This window comes from Falco cherrug, chromosome 4 (assembly GCF_023634085.1).
Source record: "Falco cherrug isolate bFalChe1 chromosome 4, bFalChe1.pri, whole genome shotgun sequence".
In the NCBI taxonomy this organism is placed as follows: Eukaryota; Metazoa; Chordata; class Aves; order Falconiformes; family Falconidae; genus Falco; species Falco cherrug.
In genome coordinates, this window is record NC_073700.1 from 77,249,029 (window position 1) to 77,271,647 (window position 22,619).

The 22,619-nt window shown below is 43.1% G+C and overlaps 1 protein-coding gene across 1 annotated transcript in view; it reads left to right on the forward strand.

The window, feature by feature from the left end:
* Nucleotides 1–10,465: 10,465 nt before the first annotated feature.
* The window catches only part of COL1A2 (collagen type I alpha 2 chain), a 40,214-nt gene continuing 28,060 nt past the window's right edge, over nt 10,466–22,619 (forward strand). The window contains exons 1-13 of the mRNA XM_005432123.4: nt 10,466–10,681; nt 12,670–12,680; nt 13,305–13,322; nt 14,003–14,038; nt 15,692–15,775; nt 17,137–17,193; nt 19,306–19,350; nt 19,455–19,508; nt 19,806–19,859; nt 20,247–20,300; nt 20,824–20,877; nt 21,156–21,209; nt 22,556–22,600. Of these exons, the coding sequence (XP_005432180.1) occupies nt 10,612–10,681; nt 12,670–12,680; nt 13,305–13,322; nt 14,003–14,038; nt 15,692–15,775; nt 17,137–17,193; nt 19,306–19,350; nt 19,455–19,508; nt 19,806–19,859; nt 20,247–20,300; nt 20,824–20,877; nt 21,156–21,209; nt 22,556–22,600 (636 nt within the window). The 5' untranslated portion in view covers nt 10,466–10,611. The remainder of the gene's footprint in view (nt 10,682–12,669; nt 12,681–13,304; nt 13,323–14,002; nt 14,039–15,691; nt 15,776–17,136; nt 17,194–19,305; nt 19,351–19,454; nt 19,509–19,805; nt 19,860–20,246; nt 20,301–20,823; nt 20,878–21,155; nt 21,210–22,555; nt 22,601–22,619) is intronic.

The window sequence follows — 22,619 nt, forward strand, 5'->3', positions numbered from 1 at the left end:
AGATGAAGTTTATAAACCAATTCTGGAGGACAGACACACACAGACTGTAGCACAAGTACAAAGCAGCTGAAAGCTGCCTCCATTTGAATGTTTCAGTTTCATGACAAGGATATGGAGGGAAGCACATTTCACTTGCAGCAAAAATATTTGCTTCATTTCATGAAAATAGTGTTATCTGGTGGCTAAGCGAGAGTTTGGCTTCAGCGGGCTGTATAATCCACAGTCTAAATCTGCTAGGGATCTGGCAGAGGAGTGGCTATTGCTATGTGTTCTCTCATAAAGGGTGATCTTCTCATTTTAGCCAAGTGGAAGGGCAGCTTGAATCAGGCTTGTAGGTAGGTTGCTTTGCTCTCATGCCTTTGAGGGGACCATAGTAGGCAGGAAAACTCCTCTTTTCTATAGCAATTCTGTAACACAGGGGCACCAGCCTCCCTGGTTTAAAACCATTCAGAGTAGCCTTCCAGAAGCCAAAGACCTGTTAGATTGTAATTACTCCCTTAATTAGCCAGTCTGGTTTGGTTTGGAAGCACTTTAACCCCTTGTTGGCTTGCTCCTTTTCCATTCTATGAGACTTTTTTTGGTACAAATAATTTAAGAAAACATTATTGGTTTCAGCTTGGATGATCTCCGAGGTGATTGCAGCCTGTGGTCCCAGTCCTGTGGCTGCTGCAGGAGAGACTGAGCAGCTGCTGAATCACACCTCCTGAGGCCATCCAGGCTACTTAGGTTGCAGCTCCAAATTATCCTGAGAGGTCATTGCACTCCGCAGAATCTGCGCAGCTCATGCCCTTGAGCCTTGCACCATAGCATTTCCTTTTAATGTACACTAGCTGTGATCACTTCAGAGCAGGGCAACCTGTTCACTCATAACATAGCTCCACTCTACATCACTAGCTTTCTTACAGTGCAGCATAACATCAGCTCCACTGTCAAAGATGTTAAATTCCCAACACCATTCCTCAGACAAAACCTGTTGGTTTCCTGTGATGAATCCACTGAGATACCCCAGTATTTCAGGACTGGGGCCTGCATACACACAGAAATTTCACCAATACATCCTACTTCTTGTTCATTCTTTCAATATTTTTTCTAAAATGATAAAAAATGGAGTAGCTATAAAAATATAGTATAATTTGTAAGACAGCAGGAATTTGCACATGCACTTTGCATCTGGAGGCCTTCTGTCCAAATTTTACCTATACACCCTACTGACTATCTTGTTCCATGTCACAAAATAAAAAGCAATTTACAAGTGAAAATCTTCTGCCCCATGTCTCTTCAGCAAAATCAGATTAAGCTCATATAGTTTAACTACTCCATGTTATCACCTCCTCAGTAATAAAGTTTCTGCACCTTTCTCAGAGTCCCATGGGTAGTACCTGTCAAGTACATTAGTTTTCCACTAAATTTTTCAATGGCAGTTCAAGGCATACTCTAAACTACAGACTTTTCCTAAGGAAGATCCGGAAGGAAAAAATAAACTTTCTGAATCTGCAAACTGTATAGGAAATAAAAGCAATTTTAAATACACAGGCTCAGTACTGATACCAGTTACAGAAAATAAATGGATATGATTGACTTATATGTTTAAAGAACACAGCATTCTTCCAGTGTTGTGGGTTTTTCTTTCACAAGTTCTTTGGAACCTAACAGTTGCCCTATCAGGTCAGATCAAAGTACATGTCATGCAGTGTTTTGTTGCTGACAGTGACCAATAACAGACATGTAGGAACAAACAAATATGAGGTGATATTCCATTAAAATATTCTCACTGCCTTTAGCTTCTGCAGCTACAAGCCTCCACTCTCACCTGCCAATTGCCCTTTGCAGAGTTTCAAGGAGTCCACTGATTTATTGCTTGATACTTCAAATACCTTATCAAAATTTGATGTGTGAAAACATCATCCTGTGAAAAAAGTGGAGCACACCATTACATCAAAGGGTGCTTATCATCTCAAAAGACTATGTAGGAACATGCCAAGTCAAGGATTAGCAACAATTTTCAAAGAATGGAAAACTGTAGGAAAGAGGATGGAGAGTTACCGTTCTTTATCCATTAGTGGTATTTACTAACAAGGAAAGGGGATACTAAGAAGGTATTTTGTGTTGAAGAGTGCCAATAACATTTAGCAAAACATATTTTTGGTCTGAAGGCACAACAGACCTCAGTAAGGGGACACTTGCATTCTCTCTATTTGCCTGCCCATTGCACCCCTTGTAACTCCTAACCTCGTAGCCCACTTCAGTGGAACGGATGGAAGAACCCACAAAGGTACTAAGAATCTGCACATTTAATGAAATTGATGGGCAGGTAGAGGGAAAAGTCTAAAATCAGCAACTCCAAGAAAGAAAGGCCGCAGTGTGAGTCAGAGCCTGTCCAGTTTGGCTTACCAGCTGGCTAATCAGTATAAATATGCTGGCCTGCTTGGGGCTAGCTGCAGCATGGGCTGCTTTTTGCCCAGCTGATAGTCGACAGGAGGGAGCTGAGCCTAGTGAGAGGAAGCAGGTATAGAAGATGTGAGAGGGTAATCTGGGAGAAGCGAAGAGCTGAAGTCTTTAGGATGTATGCCACGTCTATCTGTAAGGTCTATTGGTTCCACCACTCATGTAATCACCTGGCCTTTTTTTACAAAACTACATGCTATTACAATGAACAATGACCTATTAAACTGTAGTAAATGCTTTCAGCAAAGCACAATCAGCTTTAAAAATGCGTGCAGGGAGAAACAACACCATACTGTATGCCATTCTTTGATTTTACCATTTAGAAATGGTAACACTGTGGTATACAAGTAATTCTGGGACACAGCAAGGCGTTGCACTCAGCCAAGCCTTACATGAGTGATTGCATCCATGGAGATTTCACATTTGCCTCTGTGTGACACGAGCGTGTGCCATGAGGCCTTGTACTCAGACGCTCTAAGATTTTTGCCTAGTTTGCAGCAGGAGATGTTGTTTGTCTTTTCAGTGAATAGGGAGTGGAAAGTTGTGGGAAGGACATCCGAAAGTAATCAGTACGTAGATGATTTCCTCTGCATCCTCCCTCCAGAATGAGGGGTTCTAACTACACATGAAGCAGACCAGACATCTGTCCATAGCTGCTGTAGGAGATGAAAGCATTTCAGGCCTGTGCAGAAGGGGTTTTTTCTCTGCGGGATGACAAGGGGTGAAAAGTTTTAAAGCCTGAACTGACAGGATAATGTTGTTTCTTAATCTTACTTATATCTGCATGCTGCCTCATTTTTCAAAGTAGGATTTAAACACATTTGAAAACTACACCCACTGCCTGTGGGAATTTAGCTGCTTCAGAAGATAACTTCAGTGGTGTGCACTGTCTGAAACAAGCCTTTACTTGCACTCCTGCTCATTTTCAACTGTCAGTGTGCATACCAAGTGGTATCCATACAATCGAGGATCAGGTTGAAGGTGCTTCCTTCCTTAAGACATATTTCTTTCCATTAAATAATCAGTTATGTACTCTTTGTTGTAGCTGGAAATTACTGCTTAATATGGAAACCTACCCTTTATTGTTACACTTATTGAAAATCAGTGCCTGAAGATAACAAAAAGACTAATTGTTTTCCTACCTGCTATAAATAATTCCAGTTGTGTGTTCTTTTGGTGGTTTGGTTTTGGATTTTTATTATTCTAACTGTGCAGCAAACCTTTTCAGTAGTTAATTTCAAGGCATTTGGCAGTTTCCTCTGTGATCTTGATTGCTATAATAGTTGTAATAAAGTAATAACTAGAGCTTTATATGGTACCCTCCACAACTTTCTGTGCAAATACGTTTTCACACAAAGCAAATACAACTGTGATCATGTTTGCTTATTTTCAATTACTCCACTGATCTCTACCTCTTACATTTTCCAGTGCTTATTTGATTCATGTGCTTCTGAGTCCCTGACCTTATCAGTCCCAAGACTGTTGAGAATGAAGGAATAGATCTATACAGATCCACTACAAGTGATGTTCACTGTATTTTTTATTTTTTATTTTCTCATAAAGAAAATTCTGAAAGTACCCAGAGGCTGAGGCTCTGTAGCTGTTGCTTCGCAGTGCTACGCCATAAAGGTGCAATGTAACCTTTTTAATACTGTTATTATTTTCTCTATTTCAGCAATATGCTAACAAACAGTGGTACAAGCTTGGTATACCGGAACTCACTGCCACATCAGAGACTTACCAACTTATTTAGAGTCTGTCTACGCATATCAATATGTGTATTCATATAATGTATTCTCACCACCATTACTTTAATATGCTTTTACTAGAATTTAATGAGACTGCAATCATTGTAAAAGGACCAACTGCCTTAATTTTATCTTCCCTTCTGTTTGTGTTGAGAATCTTGTATGCCTTAAATTAAAATTCTAAGGCTGGCGAATAGGACAGGCCAGAAAAACTAATTAGATAGTTAAAGTTGAAAAAGCTTTAAAAAATCTGTGATATGGCTTAAATACTTGCCAGATATACAACTATAGTGAATACTGGTCTGGCTTTGCTATTACTGAAGTCAGTCTGAGTTTCCATTCTGTTTTCTGAGTAAGAACAGGATCAGAGTCAGGGTAAAGGGCTGTTTATAACAGTATTAAATTAAATGGAGGTGAAGTCCGAATGGTCTTAAAAAATGAGTTTTAAGATTAGCTTTCAGATGTAAAGTAAGCTACCATAATAATTGCATTATTGGATGACTTTCAGTGTCATAGAGAAATAGATTTGAGCTGATAACGACCTGAAAAGTAGTCTACGTGTCCTGAATTTACTTAAGCTTGATAAATTGGTTTGGATCCAGTAACAACCAACAGAGCCTTCTATCAGTGTGTGGACTAAACCTTTGTTTTGACCTCCTCAGCTCCTAAATATGTAACCTTAGAGGAACAAAAAAGGAAAGAAAAAAAAAAGAAAAGAAAAGAGGAAAAACTGTATATACTTTAAATAAGTAAACACCACCTACAAAGTTCACTGACTGCAGAAGTTTACCACTTTTGAGGAAAACTAGATACTTCAGTTTCAGTGAAGCAGCCTTGAAGCCATCCTCTTTTTTTTCTTTACTTAAGTACAATCAAGGACAATTTTCCATTAATTTTTAATACTGACCCCTTCTACAGCACTCCCCCATGGGCTTCTGAGCTTCTCTCTGCCTATCAGTTGTTCTTTTTTGAGAATCCATGACCATTAGTCCTGCCGAGAATAACAAATGATGATTTATTTCAAGTGTAGACAGCCACCGGGGAACAGGAACTAAAGGAAGCAGCTGTCATAGCTGATTCACATAGAACCTGTTTGTTTGTCGTTAAAAGTCAATTTACTGGACTACTTGCCAAAGGCCACTTTACATGATTCTGAAAGAACTGGCTTAAAATATCAAATAAGTATTAGAAATCAATGTTCCGGTTTCCATATTATTTACTGGTGCTTTACAGACTCCCTCTAAATGATGATCCATGAATCAGCCAAGTCATGACTCTCTTTATGTACCTGTGCCATGTCATTAGATCTCTGTATACCTTTAGGCCTACATGGGAACAGTGTCCTGGCCACAGAAGCTTAGCATACCTGTCCCTTCAACACAGGGTGCAGAGAACTGGTGGAAGCTCCTTGCACTATCTCATCTCTCCTCAGGATTTTCCTATAAGAGTATAGAACAACTTTTTTGTTAGTTTTTCTAACCTAAGCAGTCAGGAAGAAAACAGCAAACATGAAACAATGAATTGCAGTGAGGGTGATATGCCATACTGTTTCTATATCTTCTCCACTGACAACGTACTAGTCTCCTTACTATTCAGAGCAAGATACTAACTACAGCCAAGCTAAGGCCTGAAGTGCAGAATCATAAGCAGTTTAATTAAAGCTAACTCTAGTCAAGTAAAGCTAACTCTAGTCAAGCTGGTATGTCTACACAGGAGACATCAAATAAAAAATCTATCAAGGTTCAGCTTAGCGCTGCATTAAATTGTATAGACCCTCATATATCTGTGTCCTACAAAAGAAAGACTAAAGCCAGATTCATGTCACTTAAATAGGCCCTTGAAGGAGTCCCACTACCTCCCTTATGCAGCTTCATTGCTTATCCTTTACTGCTATATGGTTGGGCATGCATCCATTATCTGAACAAATGTGTGAAGCTTTGTGTTGGAATACATGTAAAGAAATTAATAACTGTTTGCACCAACCACAAATACTGTGGCTCTCCCATTCATATCAGCCTGAGGGAAACGAGGGTCTGAGAGCACACCAAACCCAGTTATCCACTGTGGGGTATGAGGTTTCGGGACAGCCTAAAAGGATGCAAATCTTTCTCCAAACCCTGGCTTTGTTCTGTGGTTTCTTGTAATATGGTACTGACCAGACAGTATTAAATTGTTTGGCTGGATAATGGCTGAATGGTTGGCTGCTAAGTTCTGAAGGAGTAGGCAGGACAAATGCTTTCCAATGTATGTATTAACAACAGTTATAGTTTTCAGAATTCTAAGTCTGCATTCTAATGAATTCTTTAAAGCAACAAGAAATAAATCTGCTTTGACATCACCTGGAAACTCATCTCTTTCAAAGCTTGCCCTAACAGTAAATTTTCCAGAACTTATTTTTTATTATCATCAGTTTCAGTTTAAATTGGGCCATAAGCATTACTGGCTTCGGTGTGAAATAGTTCCTTTAAACAGATATGATCCAAAGGGAAAATGGGTTCTTCGATGTTTCCTTGTTAAAGCTGGCTGATCAAATAACTTCTGGTATGCTATTGGCTTCAAAAGTTGTCATGTTACTTCTGTTAATTTAGGAGTCCCTGTACTAGTTAAGGGTATTTGTGTAATAAAAATTATTTGCAATAACTGTGTTCTAAGTAAAAAAATATTTTCTGAGTTCACACTATAGAACCAAATTCACTGAGCCCTCTCTTTTTTGGAAATACACACACACACACGGTTTCTAAGATTACTCTTACATGCTTAGGTAGAGTAGAGGAGCAATGTAGCCTACCTTCACAACAGAAGGTGTGACAGTATCTCTATGATAAAGGTACCTTTGCAGGAAGATCAACTTAATAGGCCTTTGCCACTTACCCTAAAATCATTTGGTGTTGCTTCAGTTAGTGCTGAGGTTAGAAGGTAAAGAGATTCTTCTTTTTTCTTCCTCATCTTTCCTCAAAATATAAAGACTACCAGATGAGTGTTAGTGAAGAAAATGGCCAAGGGCTCCACAGGTTCCAAAGGTCAGATAGACATCTGAGACTGGTATGTCAAAGCTGCCAGTCTCAGACAACTTCAGTTATGTGGTTTTTAGCATGGTGGTTTGTTGAAAAGAGACCAGTAGACATGGGAAGAGCCATACCAATGAATGATGATGATGATGATGATGATGATGTATCTCTTCTCTTTTTTTCTACCCATATGCACCAACCCTGAAATGGCTGGCACATACCAATAATATATCTCTTTTGAAACCTAGGAACTGTCATTTCATATGATCTCAACAGCTTTTGTGTGTTGCTAAGCTTCTGGCTATGTGTCTCCCTCAGCTATGGTAGAGATAGTTCAAAATCCACATCTTTGAAGAGAGGTTTCCCTTCTTTGGGGTAAGGGCTTGATTTTCGAGTATGAAACTTCATGGGTAGGATAGAAGGGAATGGTGGCTTAATAAAGTTTGGCCAGGATCACAGAATTACAGAATCACAGAACGGTTGGCATTGGAAGGGACCTATGGAGATCATCTAGCCCAACCCCCTGCTAACGCAGGTGCACCCAGAGCAGGTTGCACAGGTTCGCATCCAGCTGGGTTCTGAGTGTCTCCAGAGAAGGAGACTCCACAGCCTCTCTGGGCAGCCTCTCCCAGTGCTCTGACACCCTCGAAGTAAAAAAGGTGTTCCTCATACACATGTCCACATTTTTGCACCATCAGAGTATTCCATTAGAAGAAAAGGGCTATCATTTCTTGAAAATGTGCACAGAAGTAGGCAAGCAACAGTTGTCTGACATTATATATATGCAATTAGAATAGATTTTGTGTCAAAAAGGTGTAATTATTATTGTAATCAATAATAAATGTTCTGCTGATGCAGCAGAGTTAAAAATCATTTGATGAAATGAAGAAAATCTCTGGCTATAGAGCCAAATGATTAATTTCAAGGGACAAGTTAAAAAAAACCCCCACACTATTCCCTGGAAGCGGAGGTGTCAGGAAATACTCGGATTTGAGCCTCAGTGCCTTGGATCTCATTTGTATTGTTATTTCAACTTGTTTGAAGCTCATCAAGCTGTTTTAGGCTTACAGCGGAATAAACTTTGAAGTAGTTAACTTTGCTGCCCAGATTAATTTTAAATCCTACTTGATTTAAATTGATACCGTTCACATGAAAGAGAATCTGAAAGAATAGTTATGTACTGTTCAGGCCATATACTTTTATTACAATGTTTCAATCTGACATCATCTGTTGGGCTCCTATGTTGTGGCCAGGCATACCTTGTCGGACCACCTTTTCCTCACGCTGTTGTTTTTTGTTTGCTTTTTTTTTTTTAAATCCAGACTGCAGGTTTAATTCCACGGGCGGTGTAACGCCGTGCGTGTGTCACGCCGGTTACCCGCTCCATCGGCACCCCGCTCCGTGGGGCGGCTCCGGGCGGGCTGCTCAGCCTGGGGACGGCTGGCCCCGCCTGACACGCCTGCAAGCGTGGCACAGGGCTGCTGCCCTCGGCGGTGCCCGCTGCCGCCGGTGCCCCTAGGGCACAACCTCGGTGGGTTCCCCCCTCAGGTGGGCACCCCCGTCCCATCTTTCCCACGCTTTCCACACCCGTACCCCGCAGGCAGCTTCTAAGTAAGGACTGGCTACACCCCCTGCGTCTCCCCGAAGACATGCTGCGGGAGAGACGACCCCCTTCGCTCAGGGGTGGGCAGGAGGCGGTGCGGCTCCCCCGCCAGCGCGGAGGCTCGCTGCGGCTCGCCGGTGCCTGAGCGGGACCCGCCCGCTCGGCGACTCGCGCCGAGGCGCCGGGGGAGGGAAGGGGAGCGAGCACCGCGTCCCGCGGCGCCCCCCTCGCCCTTCCGCGCCGGAGAGCGGGCCCCGTTCCGAGGCGGGGCTGCCTTGCGCCTTCGCCGTTACCTCTGCCCGGGACTCCCTTCAGCGAGCAGAGGGGGCCCGGGAGGGGGCCGGCTGCCTGCCTTGGAGGCGCCCCTGGGCGGGGAGGCGGGCTGGCTGCGGCCGCCGCTTGGCCCGGCCGGCGGGCACACGTCAGCTCCCCTCAGCCGCCGCGGGCCAGAGGCCGGCATGGGCGACCCCAAGTGACTGCAGCCCCCGACCCCAGTCCCTGGGGCAGGGCGCCCCAGCAGGACAGATGGGGCCCCGCTGCCCGCCGCGAGGGGCGGCCTGTCCGTGCCGGCCCTTCAGGGGCACGGCGCAGGCAGCTCCGCGCACCCCCCTCGGCCTCCCTGAGCGCCGTGGGGCGGCCGGCGCCCCCCCCCCCCCCCGAGAAGGTACAAACCGGCTGCTTGACAGACGTGGCAAGCGACCCCGCCAGCTGTCCCCTCAGCTGGGTGCGCGGGTGGCCGGCGGGAAGGGCAGCTACCGCGAGCGCCCACCCTCCCTCCTGCGCCGGCGAGCCGCCGTGGGGCTCCGTTTAACGGGCCGGCAGGCGGGGAGTGCTCGGGACGGCCGGCTGCGGGGCACCCCAGGCTCCCCCCTCACACAAGCACACTGCCCGAGCGGAGCCGGGAGCAGAAACTGGCGGCCGCCGGCCCGCGCCCTGGCCGGAGAGACACCTCCCTGGGGAGAGCAAACCGCCGGCACGCACCCACGCCGGCTGGCTTGGGGCGGGTAAAGGGGGCAATGCGAGGGGCGAGGTACGGGAGTGACAGGCTGCCCGCACCCCGTGCTGGAGGGGCCGGGCGACCCGGGACCTCTGGTGAGGGGGAGCGTCGCATTTTGCCTTCGGTTGCGGTGGGACGGCAGGGACGGCTTAAGCAGAGGATCCAGCCTCCTCCCGGCTCCCCTGGCCGCTGCCCCGCCGCGACGCGAGCGGCGCGGGAGGCTCCGCAGGCCCTGGACAGCTCCTGCTTTGAAAGCCGTCGGAGCGCCCTCCCGGCCGCTGCCAGCCGCTCCCCGGCGGGGCTCCCGGCCGCGCAGCGCATGGAAGCGGAGCGAGGGGTGGGGGACGTCTGACAAAAAAAAAAAAAAAAAAATCGGACGACGAGTCAGATTTTCCTTCCGAAAGCCTCAAAGTGTCCACGTCCTCAAAGCATGGAACCAATTTAACGTCGCCGCCTCCCTCGCTCCCCCCGCCGCCCCCTCCCCCTCCGACCCCGCGCCCCCTCCGCCCCACGGCCGAGGCTGCCGCGGCGGCCGGAGACAGCGGGCACGTGACGGCCTGGGAGCCGCGCGGGCCCCGCGGCCGCCGCGCGCCCATTGGCTGCGCCACCGCCGGTGACTCGCGGGCCCGGGACCCTCCTGCGGTATAAATAGGGCGGACCGGGGCTTGATTAATTTAGCATCCCGGGCAGCAGGTTTCTGCTAAGGTTGGAGTTACTCCGCAAGACTGTATGCCTGCGTCCCATAGGTAATAGCTAACCACCGACCAGGGACTCTGCACCACAAGGAGTCTGCATGTCTTGCAACTAGACATGCTCAGCTTTGTGGATACACGGATTTTGTTGCTGCTTGCAGTAACTTCATACCTAGCAACAGGCCAACGTAAGTGATTTTAGCTTGTTTGTGGCATGGGTGGTGTCAGGGGGTGGCTGTCCGACTCGCTGCGCTCTATCCAGGCGTTTTCCCAACGGACGGTCGTCTGCCGGGAGCTGCAGCTTCCCAAGCTATAGAGACCATCTCGCAAAACTGCCACCTCCGTCTCCGATCAGAATCTGGCTTCTTTTTTTTCCCCCTTCAGAAATAGGAAAGGATGGCAAAAGGCCAACGAGACACCCCCCCCAAAAAAAAAAAAAAAAAAAAAAAAAAAAAAAAAAAGGAAAAAGACGGGCTCGTATCCAAAGGAGAATGCAAAGCCCTGATTCAAGCGCAGATGCTTAAAGGCTAGGAGGAGACTGTCTACGGCGAGCGGGAGAATCCAGGCTGCACCGAGACCGTACTTCTGGGAGACTTGAGGCGCGCTTCCCGCAGCGGGGAGCCGGGGGAGGTGCGGGAGCGGCGGCTCACCGCTTCCCTGCGAGGGGGGCGACCGGGCAGCTCGGTGCGGGGCCCGCCGCTCCGCCGCGCACAGCGGCGCCCCCTGGAGGCGGAGCGGGACCGCTACGGCGCCCCCCGAGCCTGCCCGGCGGGCAAAGCTGTTCGCGGCGCCCCGCACAGTGAGCCCGCCCCCCGGGGGGTCTCCGGGGGGAGCCCGTACGAAGCAGGAGGAGGGAGGCAGGGAGGGACTATTGCTTAGCTCCGGTGCGGAAAGGGGATGGGGCTCCCCGAGGGTGCGACGCGGCTCCCGCCACTCGCTGGGAAGAGGGTTTAGTGTCCCCCGTCGCGGGCGGAGAAGCGCGGGCCCCCCGCGGCGGGAGGGAAAGGCGCCCCACGCACTGCGCTGCGGGAGAAGCGGAGCCTTCCCCCCGCCTCCCTGCTGGGCGGCATCCCGGGGAGGGCCCCCCGGCCGTGCCTCTGCGGCACCGGCTCTGCCCTGGGGTTTGGCCGCGTTCCGAGGCGGCGGAGGGCGGCAGCAGCCGTGCGCTGCGGTGTCCCCCGCGCCCCCCCCGCCTGCGCGGGGCGTTGGGGCAGCCGGCGGTGGCGGTGGGCGGCACTGTGGCCGTGGCCTTGCCGCAGGTAGGGGGTGTGGTGGCCAGTGTCCCCGTCACCTGGGGGCGGTAACGGTAACGGTTTTCATGCCGTGTGGCGTTCCGGCGCAGGCAGGCGGTGCCGTGCCGGGGTGATCCAGTGTTTGGCACTTCAGTACCGCTCCCTTTTGGCTGGGCTGGCTGAGCCGGCTGCGTTCGGTGTGACCACGCACTGCCGAGGTGACACTTCGTGGAAAAAGCACCCAACAACCTGTTAGTTAGTAATAATGTGTAATTGCTGGCATTAGAGTGTGATGGGAGACGTTTTCACCATGGTAAGTTTCAGCCAACATAGATTTTTTTAATTGCTTGAAACTCAGAAAACAGATTTTTGAAAATTAGTATCCCCAGCTAATTAACGAGAGCACACTTAGTAGTAAGTAACACGCAGAGAGAACATTATTTGCTCTTTGGTGTTAATAGCTTCAGACAGTTCTCTGTTAGGTACTATGACATTGTACAGGAAATTGTGGAAATAGGCAAGTTTGGGTAGGACCCTTCTGCATAAAAAATCTTCACATGTGTCAGCCTGTCTGGGTTTATTCATCTGTTGTGTGCACACATATGTGAAAACACATACATGCATTTTTCCGTGGAGATATGTTTAAGCATATTTAGAGCAGGCATATAGAAGGTACCTGCCTTCTTACTGTATCAACTCTGTTGTTTTAATTTCATTAGCAAGCCTTTGGAATTTGAAATACATAGCAATCTCACCTGTGAGTCTTCACAGTTTAAGATAATCACCTTAAAAGTAAGAAATTACATTCAGAAAATGTTTTTTTGGGGTTAAGAAAATAAACAAAATTGCATTTTGATTTAAAAGCATTGAAATGTAGAACTTGTAAAATAACTGAATCCACACTCTAATTATTTCTTTTTTTTTTCTTTCCCTTTTTTTTCCAGATGTAAGTGAGGTCAGTATAATGATTTTTTTTTTCTAATACATAACACGCAACTTCAATTAACAGGCTAGACTTCTTTTTTGTGGCAGTATTATTTACTAATGTTGATTTCCAAGATGGTCATGGAAAGATACCGACTAAATCCTGAAGGGACTGCCTGGAAAGGTACCCACCCCAATTTCTCAAGTGGGACGGCCTTTTTAAGAGAGAGACTGCCTTCATAGGTGTAAAGACTATGAGGAGAAAGTAACGGAGCAGTGGTGTTTGGATGTTATACCTGCCAGTTTGGATTGGAGATGACTCTGCTTTAAAGCCAGTCTTACAGTCTAAATTTCATTGCACAGAAGGATTATGAAAGAACTCAGGTGTGACATTTTTATGCCAGTTTTATAGGCTGTAATAGGTATAAAATTCAGAGTGTTCCACAGAATGCTCTAATGTAGTTAAATGTATCTTTGCTTATATAATAAACTCTTAGCATTCATAGTAATTTAAAACCATACACCATACTTAAACATATTGTACTGAGAAAAATTATAGTTATGTAAGAATATGAGTCTAAGTTTGTACATTATTTTAGTTGGAAATATTGGGAGAAATTATATCTTTTTAAATTCTCTTCTTTATTTTTTCCAGGCACCTGCAGGGCGGAAGGTAAGCGGTTTTATTTCTTTTGTGTGGTAATGGAGATGATATCAGATAATCTTAGGCAGATTAATATTTTGTTGGAAATTGGATGAAAGGAAAACAGACTACATCCATTATTTCCAGTGTTCCCTGAGAATAGCAGTAGCCTGCGATGAGTAGGAAGTAAAAATGAGGGAACAGTGGGTGCAGCATCTTAACATCATGGTAAATTCAGATATTGGATTTAAGCTGCTTTACCCAAGAGCAGAACTAACCCTTCCAAGAACTAAACTGCGTTAAAGCATTCTTGTTCAACCAGAGTTCCTTTGGAAAGATTTACATAAGTTGAACAGTATAGCAATATCCATACAGGTCTAAAAGGCTAAATAGATTCTATTTTGTTTCTAAGAGTCACTACTGCTAAATTAGACCCAGTTATTCAGTAGAGATTAGAATCAACTTTGCAAATACTTCTGTGGACTGCGTAGTGATATTTTAACTGACGTAGTAATGACAGTGACTGATCTGTTTCCAGTAGCTTATTGCAAAAAAAGAATATGCTGTCTGTGGAAAATAGCTATCGGACCTGTATGTGCAGTCTTCTCTCCCTTTTTCATGTACACTAATTATTTTTAATGTATATGTTTCCTTGCATCATCCTGGAAAATTTCCATGGTACCTCATTAAGTTTTATTTTCTTCTGGCAGGGCCCTAGAGGAGACAAAGGGCCACAGGGAGAAAGGGTAAGGAATTAGACTGACGTTCATTTGTTTGAGATCTTTGAACAGCTGTTGGAAGACCAGCAGGAAAAAAATAAATTTAAGCATTGGTGTGAGATTAAATGAATGTACCTGTAGAAGCTTACATGCACAATCCCATTAAAAAGAAACCAAGCTATCTGTGTACCAAATTCTGCTCCAGCGATACCTTACCAACCTAATTATAGCCATTGTGCCTGAGCAGATGCGGCTGAGTTCAGATGACAGCCTGGCACTCCAAGTGATTGTTTGAAAAACTTTTTTTTAACTGCTCGCAGTGGAAATAGTGCATGAAAATGCAGAAGGGAAAGTTGACACATTGAAGATGTAGTCTGTGAACAGTATGGTGTATGGGTAGGCTCTCTACATCAAACCTGAATAGGCAAAGCTAGCTTTGAGGATCATTCATTATCTGTGCCTCCGAAGATGGCTTGAAAAAGCTCTCTTCTTGACAGCTAGGCATTTGTCATCTACCTTCAGTTAGTAAAAGCAGATATTGTACTGTTAAAGGCTGCTGTAAAAGTAACTATCAATAAGGACATCTGAATAATTTAATTGTAATGTTAATTCATATTGCTGATACCTGCTTTTCTGATTTGCTTTTGCATCGCTGCTTTTTGTAAAGTGGTATTCTGAAATTCACATCCTTATCTGGGCAGCGTGTAGCTATCATGTATCTTCCTTGTATCTTCTGAAAATGAAAATGCCGTAGTACTGATAGGTAGCTCTTGAAGATCTGTTAGATCGTAGTATGCTGAGAAATGTAAAGGGAACTATTAGGAAGAGTGTAACAGTGTGGTTAACTGGGTATTTGCTTTAGGCTACCACTAACTAAATTTGTTTGATGAAGTGAGAGACACGCTTTGTCCTGAAGGCAGCAAGCCTAATCCTTCTCCTTTGGAAATCCGTAATACTTTTATTATGGATTTCATTTAGCACTAAACTGGGTCCAAAATGCACTCCAAATGAAATACCTCACCTCAGTTGCCACATGGCAAAACTTGACCAGCTTTGCGCGTTGAGGGTGAAAGAATATAAGCACTGTTACAGGACTGAACACATGTAATTTCAAGCTGTTGTAAAAGAAGTTCTGGTGGTGGTAGCTGAGTGACGGTATCAAAAATCTGTAGAAGAGCACTGCTTTATTGTCATTGAATTTGCAATTATACCAGCAAATAGTCTAGACTAATTAAAAACTGCCCTTTGACTTACTCTGAATCTACATTAGTTCATACCAGTAGGGCTGACCCCTACCAGTCCTCAGCTGGTCAAACTTTAGGCTTTCACTAACAGAATCTGACAGGCTGTGTGGGTCCACATGGGTCACTTGGGGTTCACGGATGCAAAATTTGGTCGCTTGAAATGAAACTTCCCAATTTGGAGATTACGCTTTGGTAGCATAGATCCAATATTGCTTTCATAGATCTTCTCAAATAGAAAAGTACAGTAAATATCTGATACAAGGTGTGGCAAGGCAATGTAAATTCAGGCTATGCTCATTTTCTAAAGTTAGCAATTCATTGAAACTGCATATATAGCACTGCTGTAGCGTGTGCTGGGTTGTTAATGAATTTAACACTTCAGAGATTTCTTTAGCCACTTCCAATGTTCACTTTATAATCCTCTTTTTGACTCTAGGGTCCACCAGGTCCACCAGGCAGAGATGGTGAAGATGGTCTACCAGGTCCTCCAGGCCCTCCTGGTCCTCCAGGTCTTGGCGGAGTAAGGCATCCTCACTTTATATTACTGAAAATGATAATCTGTGCTTTGTGACTAAGACTAAATGCATACCTGCTCGAAAACACTGATGTGGCATTATAGAGTAGAGGAAACATTCTCTTGTGATCTGCAAGAAACTGATGATCTCAGTTCCATTGAAACTGTCCTTGGGATATGTGTTTTCTGTGGCAAATTTGGATTCTGTATTCAACAGGGATTTATGCACAGGAGCAAATCAACCCTGTTAATTACCATTAAATTATACAGCCATAATGTATATGGATTAGTAATCAACTAAATGAAACCTGTGTTGTTATGCAGATGGGGAAAAGAAGCAGCACTTTGTGGTTGGGCTCAAGAGACAGCAACTGTATTGGAATAAACTGAAGAAGGCTATCCTTAAGCTAAAAGTCCATACTTTAAAAGTCCTTTAGAATTTTAGAATATCTTCCTTTAGAATTTTTCATTTCTATCTGTGTTCATGCAGCAGAACATAAGTAGACTGTGTCGCATGCACACTTTCTGCAGAAGTGTCCATCATGTGTTCTCTGCAGAATTCTGGCTTTAACTCTTTGCTTGACATTAGCTTGCACAGGGAGCCTGAAGACAGAAACCGTGTTGTATTGATCAACTTCAGCAAATCCTCCTGCATGGAAGAATACTCTTTTGCCTTCAATATGAATAGCAGTAATTAATTTTCTTATTAGCGAGCTCCAAACTGCTTTCATTCATTTCTATTATTTTAATGTGCTAATAAAACAAAATAAGCAAGAAAAGGATTTTTGATTGTGTTGTGTAGAATTTTTTCCCATTTTAGTGAAGAGGGAAAATATACTCAACAAAACCAGATGTATATTTGCCTACAAAACTTATATTGATAAAAGATAAAAAATCCAATGCAGTGTTTGAGGCTGTATGCTCCTCAGATCTTTTTGAAGGTGAAGGGCCCACCTCATCAGATAGTCAGGGCTGGTACATTAATTTTACTTAAGCAATGCAGTGAAAAAACATGCATAACTTCCCTCATTGGAAATTAGAACAATTTGAGGGTTTTCAGAAAGTTTTCAATTTTAAATGAACACTGAGTTGACTTTCTTAATTTTCAGTTCACACTGCTGCTATGTCTCTATTACCTTTACAGCATAGCTGTTTGAGGCCATTGTGTGAAAGGGCCTTGCTAGTAAAATCAAGTCTTTCTGGAAACAAGTGAATGGAAATGTATAGGGCCATGTTTACTGAGTTCTACATATGCTGCCTTAACATACCATATCACAAGTCAGAGGACAGATGTAGAATGGTAATTATCAATGCTTTCTAAAATAATGTTTTTAGTATTTTAATTTCCAACTTTTTATCACCTACAGAACTTCGCTGCTCAATATGATCCATCTAAAGCAGCTGATTTTGGCCCAGGACCTATGGTAGGTATATAATTTAGCACTTGATAACTTGCATAGATAATGTGTTCAGTATTTTCCTTTGAGTCTAATCCAGCTGTATTAATGCAAAGTATAGTGTTAAAATTAAGTGTTCTGATCATATTTTGAGTCAGACTATTAAATTGATCCTTTGATGTAGGACAACGTGAAGTGTTTGGAACACGGTCTTAGGACTTGAGATGTGGTCTTGGGACTGACTATATATTTAATTTGGATATAGCACTGCTGGGTCCTGTGCCTGAATTCTGTTTTCCATAGTTTTATGAATCAAAGAATCTCATCATCTGATGTCAGATAACACATGTACTTTGATGTAGTATTACTTTACCCATATTGAGACAGAAGATTGCGTTTCAGGAATAAGATCAATTATAAAGCTGCTTTCTAAAGCAGACATAGGTCTAGAAAGTAACTCAGTATCTCAGCTCCAGTTGGTGACCATTTTTCTCCCATGGCTGTATAACCCTTTTGATATCCTTAGAATGCACAGGTTTGGTAGGAAATTGGCCACCACACTTGGTTCTCAACAACTGAATGTTAGTATTTGCTACTACAAGGCTATTCTGAGGAGGAATCTTTATCAGTTACTGTATACTATGTCCAAATGGACATTTAAACAGTCTATTGCTTCTCCACATTAATTTCTAACCCTTCCTGATGTTAGCAGATATTTTCAGTGTACATAGATAGCACAATATGAAAATTAGGAGTATCTTCAGTCAAGTTCTGCCCTCTGTCTGACAAGAAATCATAAAATGGAGAGGGGGATTGATTTGGGGTGTCACAACTTCTGTGTTTCAATTTTTGACTCACTTGGAGTTTATCTGACAGCAGCAGCAGTAGAATCTGCCAACTGTGAGGAATTTTTAAGTTTCATAAAGAAAATGTGAGACATTGGAAAGATACAAAAGGAGGGAAGAACAATTCTGGAATATAATTTGTGAAGAGATTCACGGGGCTTATGCAGCACATATGATTCAGACTGTCCAGAAACATTTTTCCTAGAATTATTGCATATTTTTATAGCCATGAGGTTGCTTTAGCTTCCATAAGTAAATGCCTGTATTTAACACGCATTTATTTCCCTTAATAAAAAGTATTCAGTCTTATGGGAAAGCTACAGAAGCCATTGAAAAGTTGGCATATGATTTTAATCTTGTAAAGAGAAAATCTAAAAGAGTTCCCAAGGAAGTTTTAAAACCAATTAAAACTATAATGATTTCTATTGAAACATCTCATAAAACATTCATTTAGACAATAGAAGCCTAAATTAAATTTCAGTTCAAGGTTGTTTGCTTGCTTAGTAAAACTTAAGACAGCTGTTAAGAAAGTGCAGTAATCTATGGAAATTTCCTTCTTAAAAGTGATTTTTGACCCTTTTTTTCCAAGATGTGTGTAAATTCTAAATTCACTCAAGGAGAGTATGTTAATGACCTAATTTGAAGGTGAAATGAAGAGAATTTAATCAAAAACAAAAACCAATGAAATATTCAAATAGAAGTTGATCATTATTAGAAATAGATGTATATACAATCTGTGCAATAGCTGTTTGATTTCTTTCCAAAATTATGTGTGAACCTCCCAGTTCATGGCAATACTGCCATTTATATACCTTTATTTTCCCTTTTACCGTTTTAATGATCTTTTCCTCCAACATTTCTTCTGGAAAATCATGATAAAATTGACAGGCCCCAAAATACCACCTTTCTTAATGTGATGTTATGGCCCTTGTCTTTAAACTCTGGAAGTTCACACACAGGAAGGGAGAGAGTACATAGAAGAACGAACCAGTGCACTTGCTAACAAGCCAGAATAGATTAAGAAGCCTAATCACAAAGTTCCCAGCCATAATGGTACATTCCTAATCATCTCACTGAGTTCTGTGCTGGGTCATTGCCATTAGAAGATCAGTTTGCACTTGGACAGCCTGTGCAAATTTGTGCAGATCTCCTAACTTCCTCCTCCTGCATTTGGACGTTGCACACTGGAAACTGTAATACTTACCAATATTTTAGGAATCCCAGGAACTGCTGTTACAGACAAGTTTATATAGTGGTATTTTTCTTAAAAGATATTGTACTTTTTCTCCCCTAGGGTTTAATGGGACCCAGAGGACCACCTGGAGCATCTGGACCCCCTGTAAGTACAGTCTCACCTCTCCTAGTGACTAATTAACATTGACATACCTGTAAAATTACAAAATACCTTGTTCAAACACTAACAAAATCTCCCTCATCTTCTAGGGACCTCCTGGTTTTCAAGGTGTTCCTGGTGAACCTGGTGAACCTGGTCAAACAGTAAGTACAGGTTTCACATCCAGACACTGTTACCATTAGAAATAGGACCCAAAGTAGGCTTGTAATGCTTCACCGATTTCTCCTACCCGTATGCACATCCCTGAATGTTTAATTGGATATTCCTGCTTGATCCTGTTACAGAAACAGCTGAACGCTCAGATTCAGACTCCTTCAGATTGAAATCATAAAGTGCAAAGTCAATGGGGCTCCAGCTGTGCCCCAACTCAAGTCAGAAACCAGTGAAAAGACTTATCTGGGAAATGATGCTTTAAGTAATCCTCAATCTATTTTCAACAGGGTCCCCAGGGTCCTCGTGGTCCCCCTGGTCCTCCAGGAAAGGCTGGTGAAGACGTAAGTGATTATTAAATGCTTCTCATCTCTTAAGGCTGCAATTCAACTCTAATATTAAGTTATTATTAAGCTAAGTGTTCTATCGGTTGTAATTTTTACATTTTTCTATAATGCTGGATATCATAAATAAACCCCTAAAATAATTATTTTACTATACAGGAGTTGCTGTGTTGGAAATGTACAGAAAAATGGATAACTTCAAAACTTCTCCAAATACATTATACAGCTTCCTGAATACAGGGAGAAGAAAATACAAAAGCTAACAAACTCTCTGTATTTATTGAAAAATAGAAACTTTGCCAATGTCTTTTCTTTTTTTGAATGGTTTATCTTGTTATTTTATAAAATTAGCTTTCCTTCTTAGTGCATTTTTACTGCGTTTTTTAGGGTCACCCTGGCAAACCTGGAAGACCTGGTGAGAGGGGTGTTGCTGGCCCTCAGGTATGTAGTGATCTACTGTATATAATACAAAACAGTTCTCTTATCAATGAAACCTAACAACATTTCTGAATTGCGACACATTAGCAGTCTATTACTAGCCCCTCTATGGATTAATCCAATTTCAGTTTTGCCCTTCAGAGTTATCATATAGTTATGTTTATTGTGTCCACTCTGTCCTGCTCCCCCCTGCAGTAAACCTACTGTAATTATTAACAGAAGTGACATAGTGGGGAGATACACAGGAGCAGGTGAGCAGGCACCTTGGCACAGAAAGCTAAAATGGCTGTGCTATCCCATGTTAATGCATGACATTTCTGAGATTCAGAACTGGAAGATCAGGTTGATTACATTTAGTCTTTGAGCAGGTCTGGTCCTGGGAGGTTAGGGAATGGACTGTGTTCATCACTTGAATTCACGGCCCAAATCTACTCATTAATTTTATTGAAAGACTTACTCTTTTTCATTCTTTTTAACTACAGTATATAATACGAGAAACAATCATTCATGCACTGTGTGTTTTTAGGGTGCTCGTGGTTTCCCTGGAACTCCTGGTCTGCCTGGCTTTAAGGGAATTAGGGTGAGTATATACATGCTTTTTCCCTAAATAGTTAAGACTGTCAACACTTCAGCATACTGGAAACCCCTGGAAATCCCCTCAAAGTTAGGAGTACATGAAGTTTTTAATATCTCCTGATCTGAAAGACATTTTGTAAAAGAAATATTTTTAATTTTAAGATTATATTAGGAAATAATTTTGTATGGAAAGAAGGATTTACCTTACAAGACTAAGAGTTTGTGTATAGCCATTGTGGGAACATATATATATAAAAATATTTGTTTTCCTACTCAATATAGGGGCACAATGGTCTGGATGGTCAAAAGGGACAACCCGGTACTCCTGGCAACAAGGTAAAGATGAAATCTGAAAATGTAGGATGCATTTGTAGCTCTTTCTAGCAAAGTTCTCTCATTATTCTACTGTGTGAGACATGCTATAGTGTAAGGCTTTCTGCTAAAAATTTGCATGGATGCAGTACTCTTCTGACTTAAGGCTATTTGATCTTCACAGTCTTTTTCCTTTTTACCTTCAGATTAGTGCACTTTTGAACACTATCCTTAAAAAATGTTTTAAAATACGGTCTAGAAACATCTCAAGCAAACTCTTCCTGTCTTAGCTTCTTCTCCCATTCCACCTCAGTGCCTAACAGGAGTGTTCTTAAAATTACACTACTGCAATATATGGTTGTAGGAAATTTTAATGCTGCTGGCTTATTCACAGGAGATTTGTATTCAAGAACTTTTACTATAATAATGAAAAGCTCAAATACTAATTCTCCCTCTTGCTTGTTTCTAAGAGCTTAGCATTATTTCCTTACAGAGTTACTAGTTGTAACACTGCATTCTCCATTATCACTGCAAGTTGTTAACCTTCAGAAAAAGTTTGGGAAAAAGATAGCAACCGCTCAGTCTGTCCAGTCATTGGCAATTAGGAGCAGACAAAGCAATTAAGTAAAGGAAAGAACAATTATTGGTAAGAGTGCTAATCTGACTGAAAAACACAAGCATAATAATCTAAGGTTACTCATGATATAACTGTGCTGAAAGCAGTGATGAAGGCAAACATCTGTGCTGTTTGCAGCACCTGAGACTAGGTACATTCAGGCACATTCAGCATACAAGTGCTCTAGGACAAATCCTGTCACTATAAACCAGCCTAGACCAACTATAGGCTTGCTGAGAACACTTAATACCTAAGGGAGAGGAGTCATGTTTTAATGGCTGTCACTCGTATCAGTCTTATTGGTCTTAAATTAACAATACCTGAGGCAGATCTTTATTTCCAGCCATTTGTCAGAAACTTTGTTACCTTAACCTGAGGCAAAAGAAAGCATCATTCTGCTTCTGCTCAAACTGAAAAACAGCTGCTGATTGATCTGAATGGGGAGCTGACTATTTAGGCCCTATCTCTTAAGTGTGTGCTACAAAGTTAATATCAGAATAAAGAAAGAGAGTCAAGAAATCTGAGATGGGTAAGTGAAGCTACCTGCTCTGGCCCTCCTCTTCTAAGAGGATTCCAACTGGCTGCGTTCCAGTATATACAGGGACAGTCACAGTCTCTACACCCTCAGGACCTGATGTGCTGTTACTGTGGTGCACGTGCTACAGAAGACAAAAGACAGTAGGATCCAGCAGTTTTGCTACCTGTCCAAAGCATCCTCTCAGTAATTAAAGCTTGCAAACTTTCTTTTTCATAGGGAGAACCTGGCGCCCCTGGTGAAAATGGTACCCCAGGACAACCTGTAAGTATTTACTGCTGCT